Source organism: Saccopteryx leptura, chromosome 5, assembly GCF_036850995.1.
Source record: "Saccopteryx leptura isolate mSacLep1 chromosome 5, mSacLep1_pri_phased_curated, whole genome shotgun sequence".
Classification (NCBI taxonomy): Eukaryota; Metazoa; Chordata; class Mammalia; order Chiroptera; family Emballonuridae; genus Saccopteryx; species Saccopteryx leptura.
The window spans coordinates 154,994,117-155,007,024 of NC_089507.1; the positions used below are offsets into that span (position 1 = coordinate 154,994,117).

The 12,908-nt window shown below is 42.5% G+C and overlaps 1 protein-coding gene across 1 annotated transcript; it reads right to left on the bottom strand.

Annotated features, from left to right (window-relative positions):
- Window positions 1-6,132: 6,132 nt before the first annotated feature.
- RDH14 (retinol dehydrogenase 14) lies at window positions 6,133-11,326 on the bottom strand. The gene is made up of 2 exons (XM_066386206.1): window positions 10,841-11,326; window positions 6,133-7,148 (listed from the first exon to the last, which is right to left on the bottom strand). Exons 1-2 carry the CDS (start codon window positions 11,231-11,233, stop codon window positions 6,531-6,533), a joined length of 1,011 nt encoding a protein of 336 aa, XP_066242303.1. The 5' UTR covers window positions 11,234-11,326; the 3' UTR covers window positions 6,133-6,530.
- Between the last annotated feature and the right edge of the window lie 1,582 nt (window positions 11,327-12,908).

Consider the following 12,908-nt stretch of genomic DNA (forward strand, 5'->3'; position numbering starts at 1 on the left):
CAACAGCAGCAAACAATGTTCAATGTTTAAAATAAACTCTTCCAGATGAGCTAAAGATAAACTCTGAGGTGGGTGGACTTGGGCTTGCTGGGCCGCAGTCTGAAGTGTTTGATTACATTAACACAAAACCCCTGGGTAGAACCCGCTTCTGTCAACAGAATGCTTAGACCTGAACACCTACTACATGAAGCCATTTCCTGTGCTTTCATGGGTTGGTGGCAGAAGCTAGCTTTGCATTTTGCACAAACTACTAATGATTATATGTTTCTCCATGCTCAGCCTTTCCTCAAACATTTGTGCACGACTTTATGGTAGACCTAACATGCCAGTACTGATTGTAAGTCTGCACAGATAGAAACCCCTTCAAATATATTTGCAACTTAAACTTCTGTTTACTTGTTTACCCTACTGCTCACTTCACTGTTCTCACAGTAGCAAGAAAGGTACCATTAGTATAAAGGAAATTAAGAACATTTTGTTGTTGTTTTTAGTAGACTTTAAGCCCTGTAACTTAAGACAGACCAGGCTATAAAACATCATATGTAATTTGGCAACTTTTAAAGGTAAAACGAAGTACCTTGAAAAGTAATTCTATTAAGTATTCAGGAACTTACCTATTTAACAGTCAGTAGACACTTTAAATGAGGGAGAGAAGCAAACACAGGGTTGATGATGAAAAGAAATTTTAGGCTGCAAAGACACTCAGAAACATATATATATGTTTATATGACACTCAGAAACATATATATATGAAGGGGGATTAGTAACATATTCTGTCTTCAGTATATATATATATAATACTCAGTTAAGTATTCTGGGACATTTTAAAAAGTAAAACACCCCAAATTTAGATTGGAAGTCTTTGGGAAAGAGTGAGCCACCACGCAGAACAGTGACTGCCAATTCCTCCAACTGGAAACGTTATGGTACGCCGGTGACAGCTCTACTTTACACTATAGAAGCTCCCTTGTCTGGGATCAGTTGGTTACATGAAAAAACTGATTAAAGAAGGACTTCATAAAGATTAATGATATGCACCTCAAAATTAGCAATTGAACTTAAAACATATGACATGTTAATTCATCTGTCAGCCTTCTAATATAAGGTTAAGGGCTTATCTGTTGTTTTTTTATAGTGTGAGTTCACATGGAATTCCATATTTTGTGTCTTTAACATAGATTTCAAGTTTAAAGTCACATGCAAAGTACTAATTACAGACCCTTTTAGATGTTTATAATAGCTATTTTTAGAATGTGACAGTTGTTTTGAAGCTATATTCAACAGTAAATTGCTAGTGATTTGCCTTCCTTTTTTAGTGTTTTATTTTACTGGTTTGCATTATGACTAATAGCTTCTATTATAAATTATAACAAACACAGCTAACACACACACAGGATTGATTGGGTTTTCTCTGTTGCCTCAAATGTCCCCAGAACCTAGGCTGGGGCAAGAAGACTTACAGTTGTTCATATGGAAAATGATACACTAGTTAATCAATCATAATACAAGAATAAACTGGGGTTGTTGTTGTTGTTGTTGTTGTTGTGTGTGTGTGTGTGTGTGTATGTGTACTATAGACCTACATTTGCCCCACTCTGTATTTGTGAAATGACAAATGAATGGTATATAACTCAGTTTTTATGTATATAACAGAACACGCAGGAGCAGAGTGACGGGTACAGAGGGGAAGCTGTCAGCCAGAGCATTCTTATGCTATGGGTTTCGGTCAGTATGTTTTCCAAAACAAATGGACAGTCAGTTATCCCGGCAAGTCTGTTACATGATGGTTGGTTAAGAGTGCTTCTACTGGGCTTTAATTAAATATCTAACTTAGTAAAAACTCTTCCTGACGGTCTGCGTAATCTGAGCTCTCCATCCAACTTTCCTCTAGGAATCAACTACCTTCCTCCACGCTAACCTGTAACTAATTTAACTCCCCATTGTCCAGAGGTTTGTGAAACATCTGAAGCTGTCTGTGGGGCCAACCTCCTGAAGGGGGATTAGTAACATATTCTGTCTTCAGTGTTGCTTAGGACATTTGGAATCAATTAAATATTCAAATATAGGTTCCCTCAGATCTCTAGCCAGGCCCAGCAGTTTGCAAGCGGAGGGAGTTCAAGGCAGATAACTGCTACTCCTCACACCAAAATCTAGAGCTGGAGATTTGGAAAAATTCCCGCTCTAGATTTTTGGGTCTGCAAGCAAATAGTCTTGACGATATCAGAAATAAGAAGCAGAAACAGCAGGAGCCTTTCTAAGAAATAGGAGTTACACTATGCATGAGAACAGCGCCATACAGTGTCTTAAAGACAAAGTTAAGTGAATACCTTGGGCTGCTGCATAAGTACAACAGTATGGCCTGTGTGAGCTAAGAATGGCTTTCACAGTTGTAAAGGATTATAAAAAAAATAGGTTACAGATTGTATGTATATGGCCTAATAACTTTAAATATTTACACTCTGGCCTTTTGTAAAATTTGCTGATTCTTGGTTTAGTTTTGTTTTCATCATATGTACCATATAAAGATTACTATTAATAACCATTCTTTCTATTAATAGTGATGATGACTGTGCACTGGGGAAGGGGAAATTGATGAGGGCCCACATGTGCCAGGCAAATGTCTAAATGCATTACAAACTCTGCAGGTTCATTCACTGAGTAGTGCTCTGAAGTGGGCATTCGTTATCTCAGTGGTAGAGTATGAAACAAGATCAGAGAGGTTAAGGAACTTGCCAAAGCCACCAGGGGAAGTAAATAGTGGAGCTGTTAATCAGACCCAACCTGGTGGAATATTTATGCAGAGAAATTGCTTTTCCAATTAAGTGCTATTTAGAACCTCACTATATAAAATAGTTACTCTGAGTAAAGTTGAGGCAGAAGACCCAGCAAGTTCTGCCTGGCTGGTGGTGGCACAGTGGATAGAGTGCTGACCTGGGACGCTGAGGTCTCAGGTTCAAAACCCCGAGATTGCCAGCTTGAGTGTGGGCTCATGGACATGATCCCATGGTCGCTCGTTTCAGCCCAAAAGTGCTGACTTGAAGCCCAAGGCTGCTGGCTTGAGCAAGGGGTCACTGGCTCAGTGGGAGCCCCCCCCCCCCAACAAGGCATGTATAAACAGCAATCAGTGAACAATTAAAGTGCCACATCAACTGATGCTTGGAGAAGAGAGATGCTTCTCATCTCTCTTCCTTCCTTTCTCTCTCACTCTCTCTCTCACACACACACAAAAATAAAACAAAACAAACAAACAAACAAAAAACCCTAGCAACCTCACCCCTTTGCAGAACAAGTTGTTTGAAATAAAAATCAACATTTCAAAAGATGAAGCCAGTAATCAACACGGACGTGGATTTCCAACTCAGTTATTCCATGACCTGGCACATGACACATTTCTCTCTGACATTAGTTTGCTGAGGTCAAAGGAAGTATCAGAGTAACAGAACTGTCTTTTACTTATTTCTGTGCCCAGTGAAATGGTTAGAAGTCAGTTAGCAGATGGGAGAAAGCAGAGAGCCGCAAAAAAGGTTTAAGTAATCTTCAAAAGAGAAATAGTCATACCATAGCTATTAGTTCCTCATTCCATCACACACCGGGTGGGAAGGACATCTTCCAAATGGCTGCTCATTTTACCTTAATAGTTGGTGTTTCTAGATGAGTTTCTAGTTTTCCATCATGATACATTAATATATCCTATTTTATGATGGTGCCACAAACAAGAACTCTGAAAGGCACAACTCCTACAAAAGGCCCAAATCTCCCGAAAAGCATCAGGTATCAAAATGCAGCCAGAAAAGATGATATTAAAAGAAAGAAAGAAAGAAAAAGGCTCTTTTTAATGAAGTCGAGGTGTAGGACAGATTTATTAGCTTCCATTTTTCCAAGTTGCATTCTGGTGTATTTCCTGCCCATATTTCTAACTTCTGCAGATCCCTTTGTAGGATTGTTTTTAACAAATACATTTCAAAGAACATAATGTGGCTATACCCGCTACACCTGCAAAGACACACCTGTGATGATACAAAGTGTTCTTCATATTCACAACACAAGCTCTAACAGGAAACAGACCTTCTGTACGACCTGCCAAGAGCCCATCATTCTCAAAAAGAACTGATACTGGTAACCAGACATTACAAAAAGTCTTAAAGAACCCTAACTAATCAAAGATTACCCCTGGCCAAAGTGGTCATTAAATTCAGTGTAGTTCAGTTTATCCTTTACTGTCATAATTCCTTTTACAATATTAAGAGATAGTTAAGACAGGCCCTGGCCGGTTGGCTCAGCGGTAGAGCGTCGGCCTAGCGTGCGGAGGACCCGGGTTCGATTCCCGGCCAGGGCACACAGGAGAAGCGCCCATTTGCTTCTCCACACCTCCGCCGTGCTTTCCTCTCTGTCTCTCTCTTCCCCTCCCGCAGCCAAGGCTCCACTGGAGCAAAGATGGCCCGGGCGCTGGGGATGGCTCTGTGGCCTCTGCCTCAGGCACTAGAGTGGCTCTGGTCGCAACATGGCGACGCCCAGGATGGGCAGAGCATCGCCCCCTGGTGGGCAGAGCGTCGCCCCATGGTGGGCGTGCCGGGTGGATCCCGGTCGGGCGCATGCGGGAGTCTGTCTGACTGTCTCTCCCTGTTTCCAGCTTCAGAAAAATGAAAAGAAAAAAAAAAAAAAAAAGAGATAGTTAAGACAAATAAAATAATTATTTTTGATTCTATAACAGATGCCTACAATATTCCCATGTAGACTTTATTTTTATGTACGCTATTGATTTCTTATTCATTTAAACTTCTTTATCAGATTTTTACTGTGCATCAGGTATTATACTTGATTCTTGAGGAAGGAAAACTAAGAATGTAATAAAAGAATAAAATCTATTCTTGGAAAACTTCTATTCCAATTGTCTAATTTGTGAACAAATAATTAGTTTAGAACTAAATTCCTACAAAAGCTGCCCAGATCAATAAAAACAAAGTAGAAAGAGAACTGGTTCAACCAACAGGGACTGGAGATAGGAACACATCTGAAGGAGTGTTAAAGGGTAACTGGTATTCCCAGGGAAAAGGAGAGGGTATTCTAGATTGAAAGAACATTCAGTAAAGGAAAGGCCAAGAGGCAAGTAAGTGACCAGTCTGCATTGAGGACTAGATTATACAATAGAATGACTAGGGACGAACTAAGACATTAGTCACTGGGCACATGTGTCCATTTAAATTTTTGTTTTTTTAAGTGAGAGGAGGGGATATAGACAGACTCCCTCCTGAATACATCAGCAACCCTCATCTGGGCCAATGCTCAAGCACTGATCTATTATTAGTACCAAAGGCTACTGCTTGGACCAATTGAGCTATCCTCAACAACCAGGACTAATGCTCAAACCAAATCAATCAAGCCACTGGCTGCAGGAGGGGAAGAGGAAGAGAAAGGGGAGAGGGGGAAGGGTGGAGAAGCAGATGGTCGCTTCTCCTGTGTGCCCTGACCAGGAATTGAACCCGGTATGTTCACATGCCAGGCTGACCCTCTAGCCATTGAGCCACTGGCCAGGGCCATACATAAATTTAAATTAAGATGAGAAATTCAGTTCTCAGTCATATTTGAAGTACTCAAGAACCACATAAGTTGAGTTCGGACAGTGCAGAGAATTATTTCCATCATTGTCAAGTTCTATTGGACAGCAGTGAGTGTAAGAGTACAAAGTGAGCCTGGGTAAGTTCATGGAGAATCTAATATGTATATTAAAAAGTTTAAACTTTAAGTTGAAATGGTTTATAAACTACTATATTCTACAGAGCGCATAGCCTGGGGGACTCCACTCCAGCCGCGTTGCTATGACCTGTTTTACCAATCTGGCTTCTGCATTTAAGTAAGATTTTTTTTTTTGAAGAATCCTGTGGCTTAAAAAAAAAACAAAAAAAAAAATATACAAAACCTGGAAACTCACTGTTAAGGGTAACAGGAAACCACCACAGGATTTTAAGCAGGGAAATGACATCATGATACAGATTTAGGTTTTAGAAATATTACTTCTTGAAGCGGGAAACAAGATAGAAGACACTTGGTGTGCTAAAGTCATTACAGGCTAATGAGATGATAAAGGACTAATTTCAGTGAAACTTCTAAAGAAATAGACAATTAAAAATTGCATTTTAATACCGATGCAATTTTGCATCAGTAAATTTATTTCAAATAAGAATTATGCACACACACCAGGCATATTTTTGTTAAACAAAAACCAGTATTATAATAAAAAAAATTAAAACTCTGGACAGAAACTCAAAAACTTCTCAAGGTATTTAATATTTATAATCCATGCTTGTTAAATTACAATTTTTAAAATACACTATAATTATCTTATTCATTTACTTATTGTATAACATCTTTTCTAAATTTTCTCTAAAATATAATTTTTTATAACTTCAAAATATCCATATGCACCTCAGTAGTACTAGTAAAACCCAAATTATTTTCAAGTGCTCAAGCCACACCCTTCCTGATCACAGATACAGGTGACACCCAGTTTTTTAAATGGCTTACACTTCTTGCTACTTTAATATGCCCACCATCACTTCGCTGATATCCCAGAGTTTTCTTGCAACACAGTCATCCATGGCTTTAGGCAATAGTTCTTCCTCTTTACAATCCCCAAAGTACTTTCCTGACACACGCTCTACCTCAGGAGAAGAGGCTAAATAAATCGAAGTCTGGGCACCTTCTAGTGGACTTTTGAAAAAAGCCCAAGACACCAAATTGAAAAGTGGTCTGGCCAGCAGTGGGATGTGTATGTGCCTCCCCAGATTGGTCCGCACAATACCAGGGTGCAAAGCATTGACTGTCACGTTTGTGCCTTCTAAGCGGCGGGCTAGCTCTCTGCTGAAAAGGATGTTTGCCAGTTTGCTCCGACTGTAACAAAAGCTTTTATTATAGCTTTGTTCACTGTTCAGATCTTCAAAGTTGATGTCTCCATATTTATAAAGTTTGGAAGAAACAACCACTATCCTGCTGGGAGCTGAACTTTTCAGTAGTCCAAGGAGAAGACTGGTGAGTAGAAAGTGACCCAGATGGTTCACCCCAAATTGCATCTCAAACCCATCTTCAGTCTTCATATAAGGGCACTGGAAGACCCCTGCATTATTGATCAAGACGTCCAGTCTTGGCTCTTCCTTTAAATGTCAAAGAGAGAACAGAATTATGAACACGGGCCTTAATGTACCTAAAATAAAAAATTTAAAAATTCTTACAAACTACTAAAATTCTGTAAAATGTTTCTGAGTTTTCAACAACTGATGGAGAAAGAAAAGATCTAAAACACTTGTATGCCTAATAGGGGCCTGGCCTTGTGCTGTTCAAATGTTCGCTCATCATTCTACACAACTTATAATCAGACAGAATTACTTAAGTTCAGCGATCTGTCCAGTATCACAAGGCTCCTAAATGTCTGTAAAGCCAGGGGCCGCAGCCGTGGCCATACAGGGTTTCATTGGATTCGGCAGATGTAAAGGAACTGTGGACGCAGAAAATGGTGGGCCATTCTGGTTATGAAAGTCATCTAACGGCGGATGAGCAAACAGGCAGGGAAGACCACTTCCCTCTCACTCCGGGCTCCCAAGCCCCAACTCCTTACCTGGACTCTCCAGTACTCACAGGCCCCCATCAGCCTTAGCATCCCCCACCTCTCCTTCTGCACTCTCCAGCCAAAACTGATTGGGGGAAAACCCCCTTTTCCAGCAAATAGCAAACAATGGCCCCTCCCAGACAAGAAGGCAATCTGCAATTTGAAATCTGCAGCCCTGGGAGCAAGCACCTGCAGCCTTCCATAGACTACACAGATAGGGCACTGCCCTAACACAAATGAGCAAACACTTATTACAAACTTGTCTGCCCAACAATGGCAAACAAAAATCTGAAGATAAATCCGACGTCTGGGCTCTTAATAAACCAGCTTGCTTTTCTAATTGGGATTTTCACATCATAGCTAGAGAGTCGATGGGAGCTGGAGAGTGGAAACACAGCAGACAGGTCAGCAGTGTTTATTCCCAGAGCCACTAAAACCAACACGAGGGGCAAGTTAGGATTGCTCTGCCTTGTAGTTTTCCAAGCATAAACAGGAACTACGGGTAGAGCAACTTCGATTTCTGTCCTTACAACTGGGACAAGCAATAGAATGGGTCAGGGAGGCAAATTTAGGCTAGGGATCATGAATATATCAAAGAAATATTTTTAAAAATTATGCGAGTAATACAAAATTATCAGAAACAAAATCAGTCTAAATAATAAGCCTCACAATAACAGCAAAGGAGATCAACAGAGGAGAGGACCAACAAACACCTTCAACTCGACTATGACTAGAAGTCACAGTCCTTCCCTATAAGAAATCTACCTCTTTCAGGCTTCAAGGGGTCCCAACTTAGGAAATCTTGAGTCAGAATTTTGTACTTCGACCAGATCCTATCGTACCTTTCTGGATTCAAGTCCTAAAATTTAGACTGTTCTTAAAGAGAAGTCATTTCATTCTGTAATTCACATAAGTTGGTTCTCCCCAGCCCTTTCCTGGCTCCTCTCTTTTGATGGGCAGAGAAAAATAAATGTACAGCATGTTCCAGGTGTAAAGACAGAGTGATGACCCACGATTAAATTGAGGTCAAATTTCAAATTTCACTGGCCCCTTTGCCAAGTGTAAGTGAAAAGAAAAATGTGCTAAATTTCACAACTGTATCAAAGCCTAACTGTCAGAGGATTAACTATTTCTCATTCTGTCTTAAGCATCTTTAGCTTTTCCAATAGTCAGCTTCAAAAAGAAGGCAAAAGTTCACCCGTGGGGGAAAGAAAGGAGTGTTCTTTTTCAGTAATCCTTTGGAAGAGTTTCCTGTATTAATCATTTTTGAGCCATCATTCTGTGCTGGGCTTGTGTTATTTTAAGACTTTATCATCTACTATTTTTTTTAAAATTCCAGGAGATAAATGACATAAATACCAAGAATACCAACCTGTGGGAAATTTACATTTCCCCCCTTCTTTTTCTTCAAATTCTGGTTATGGTCCCTAAACTTCAGAGCCAGGAAGGAACTTAATATACCACTCACAAAGAGTAGGGGATATTTCAAAATGAATATGAGCTATAAAATATCCCCTAATTTTCGTGAGCAGTGTACTTAGAAGCAAGGACAACTTAGTTATCTCTTTATATCCTAACTTTCATTGGTTTTGTCCCAAGTGACCAAAGAAGTTAAATAACACATGTATTAGGAATGAGAAGTATCTCCATCCACATCTAATTTTAATGAAAAAGAACAAGACCCACTTTTAACACTTCTAACATCTTATTTATTTTTAACCTGTTTACGTGATAATGAAGTAGACATGAAAGCAACCCCCCCTAAAGAAACCCTCTCTAGATCTGTAGCAGCCCCCAGATTGTGCAGCAGCAAGGTGCCTTACAGTCACAAGGAGCTTCCAGGGTACTGTGGGATACTTTACATTTTCAAGGGAAACAAAGGGATACTTCGCTCAACATCTCAAAAACTACCCATTGCAAGAGGTTCACAGCTACATTATACTGTTATATTCTCTTTGATGACGCCACATCTCTGCAAAGCTGTTTTTAGCAGTTGCTGTAATGAAGTACAATGTTAAAAATCAATGTAGAACAAGAAATGAGGGTGGCAATGTTCAACCTACATTTCCTGTAATTATGGTTATTGAAGAATAAAATATATATATATATTTTTTTTCTTTCATTATCTTCACTATTTTTTTCAAACAGCTGCTGAGTTCTTAGGACATCAATACATATTAGGGTATTTGAACCTAATTACTTAATATAAATAAACTGATAGATATTTCATTCGTCCTCAGGGCATCATGAGCAATCAATTAGGAAGTTTGGGAACCTCTGCGGTAGACTCAAAGACACTCCACTTGATACAGGCACGTTTCCTGCTCCAGCTAACTTTAAAACTCTCTTGAATGCCCGCTGCAGAAAACATGTCTATCTCAATTTCAACGGAGGATGTCCACCTCAGTGGACTATTTACCGCCCAAACAAAGAAACCCTCCACTCAGCTGGCATGTAGGAGGAATAGAGCAGTTAAAAGCGAGGGCTTCGGAGACAGATCCTGGGCAACCGTGTAAAGTGGGGAGAGCAATGCCTGCCTCATAAGGGGATTCGATGACAGTAATTGCCAAGGGCACTTTCGGAAAAAAAAATTTTCAACTATCTGAAATGCTTGGAACAGCTCAGCTCCTAGCACCTAGGACACCTTCAATAAATACTAAGCATTATATATAGTTATTTATTTATGTCCCTGTTTAGAGCATATGACCACTGGGATTCCAAGCTTCAGTTTATTTGGAAATTAGGCCAGAGTGTGGTTAAGGACGGTGCTAATGAGTCCCCAGGTGGTGGCGAGCTAAACTTCCTACCCCAGCACGGAAGGGGGGCGGGGGGCGGAGGGGTGTGTGGGGGGGGTTGATCGTTCCAAGGTCCTTGGCTAGCAACTTCCCCCAACTGCTCCTGGGCTCTCAGAAAGGAGATGGCTTGGTGCAAGGCCGTTGAGACCTAGCTGACGTCCTGGGCCGTCCTGACAGTTAAAGGCAATGTTCAGACACTGGCTAAGTTTCCTCTTGGGCCGATTTTTTTCTCTGCATCCTTGGAAGAGAAAACACTGCCCGAACCCTTTCCCCAGCTTGCAACTCCCAAGCGCCTCGAAATGCTGCGATTGTTTCTACAAGCAGCCTCAGTCGTTCCCAAGGTCACGCACAACCCCCGGACTCCGGGCGGACCCTCGGGGCTCGGCCCGGCCCCCGCCCCAGCGCGGGGCCCAGCGCGCGGCCAGCCGGCTCCCCGAGCCCACACCTGGAGCAGCTCCTGGCAGAAGGCGCGCACAGAGCGCAGCGAGGCGAGGTCCAGCTCCTTGACGACCAGCTCGCCCACCCCGCCGGAGTCGGAGCCGGGATCCGGGCCCCCGGCCTCGCGGAGGTCGCGGCGCAGCTCGCCGGCCGCCGCCTCGGCGCGCGCGCGGTCCCGGCAGCCCATGATCACGCGCGCCCCCATGCGCAGCAGCTCAGCGGCCGTGGCGCGGCCCAGGCCGCTGTTGGCCCCGGTGATCAGCACGGTCTTCCCGTGCATAAGGCCGGCGTCGCCGCCTCCGTGCTGCCGCTGGACGCTAGTCCCCTCGAACCGCCGAGCGGCCAGCCACAGGGCCCCACCCAGTGCGGCCAGCAGCGCTGCCACTACAGCCACTGCCATAGCCACTCGGGCCAAGGGCCCATCGCCCCCCGCGCACGACTTCCGGAGTCACCGCGCTGCGCGGGCCGACGCTGCCACCTGTGTATGCGAAGAACTCTTGGGGGCGGTCTGTTGTCCTTGACGGGGCGGCGTGGGGCATGCTGGGACTTGTAGTTCCCCTTCCGAGGGCATTTGATCCGTTATTAGAGGAGTGCGCTGTGGGTAGAGGTGAGTCCGTGGAGCGGGCTCCCAGCTTGAGAGTGGAGCACAGGCACCGGATTTTCAGGCAGCTGGGGTTCATCCCCCTGGAAATCCTAACGTGGTGGTGGCCTTTCCATTTGAATGCCTATTGAATACTTTGAATATACAAATCTAATAGGCTGGTTTAGAATGTTCTGGGTTCCTGGGACTTCTTAACGCTCTCTCCAACTTGTTTTCACCCTCTGAGAATTGTTCCTGCTCACCCAAGCCTGAGGAACGGCTCTTTTTCTTGCCATAAACGAGGCCAAAAGCTTAGCAACATAAATTAGTTGGAGAAAGAACGGTTTAGTGTCGCATCACAATCCCCTGAAGGGCTTGAGGAAACAAAAACAGAAATTTCAGGGCCCCAGTACCAGTAATACATATTCAATTGGACCAAGATAGGTGCTGATAATTTGCATTTCTAACAAGTTCCCAGGTGATTCTGATCTGGGCCACAGTTTGAGAACTGAAGACCATTATAGCAATGGTCTCTATTAAAAAAGCCATCCTCAAATGGTCCTGCTTCACACTGGCAGAAATACAGTAGGAGAATTTTGCACTTACTGTAAACAGAGACTTCTGAGCAGGCCACTTCATAAGTACCTCCCACGCCCTCCATAAGATTATTAAATGTAAAAATGGAAGAGAAAGTGCGCTATAGTTAAGAAATGTTAGGGGTTATTGCACAGGAACCCATAATCAAGCTGCTGACTTTGTGGCTTTAGACCTAGAGTGGTCGGTCATTCTTTTATCTACTCACCTATCTAATATGTGCCATCCACTGTGCCCTATGAGAGTCACAAAGAAATTGGGTGCTTACTGTCTGGTGAAGAAAATTCCACTGTCCCAGCCTCATTCTAGAATCTTCAGGTCAAAAGAAGACACACACAACATGTATAGTTTGGAATCAATCCCTATAAGATTTTGATAAACTCTCTTCTACTCCTTTACATTTGTGAAGGACATAACATGCAAGGATAGTCACGATTTAAAGAGAAAGGGGGTAGGATGCCAGAAGTTTTGTTAGAAGTGCTAAGAATGAACCACACTGGTGGGAAAAAGGATCACTGAGGATTAGACAGGACACCTGGAACAGAAATCATGAGAGGTGGTGGGCCTTTATTCCTCCTTCTATAATTTGAAGCTCCCTGTCAAAATCCCCAGACCTGAAACACATCTGTTTTCTCTCTCTATTCAGTTTTATCCATTTTCTGTCCTTCAAAGCCCACCTCAGTTCTTTTCATTTCCTGACCACTTCCAGCCCATGTAGATGTTTGCTTCAACCTCCTGTGTGACCTTCTTCACTTGGCACTGAGAACAAAGAGCCCTCTAGTGTTGGCTATTTGAGTTTGCACATTTGACTTCCTCTATGGTATTGTGGAGGTTTTAAATTTCCTCAAGGATGGGATTATGTTTGGGTCTCTCTTGTGGTTTTCACATTGGGGAATGCATA

Excerpts from the sequence above, each read along its gene's own strand:
- RDH14 (XM_066386206.1), bottom strand. The coding sequence starts at position 11,233 with ATGGCAGTGGCTGTAGTGGCAGCGCTGCTGGCCGCACTGGGTGGGGCC. Across the intron at positions 7,149-10,840 it reads TCTGCCAGGAGCTGCTCCAG|GAAGAGCCAAGACTGGACGT; the intron begins GTGTGGGCTCGG and ends TGACATTTAAAG.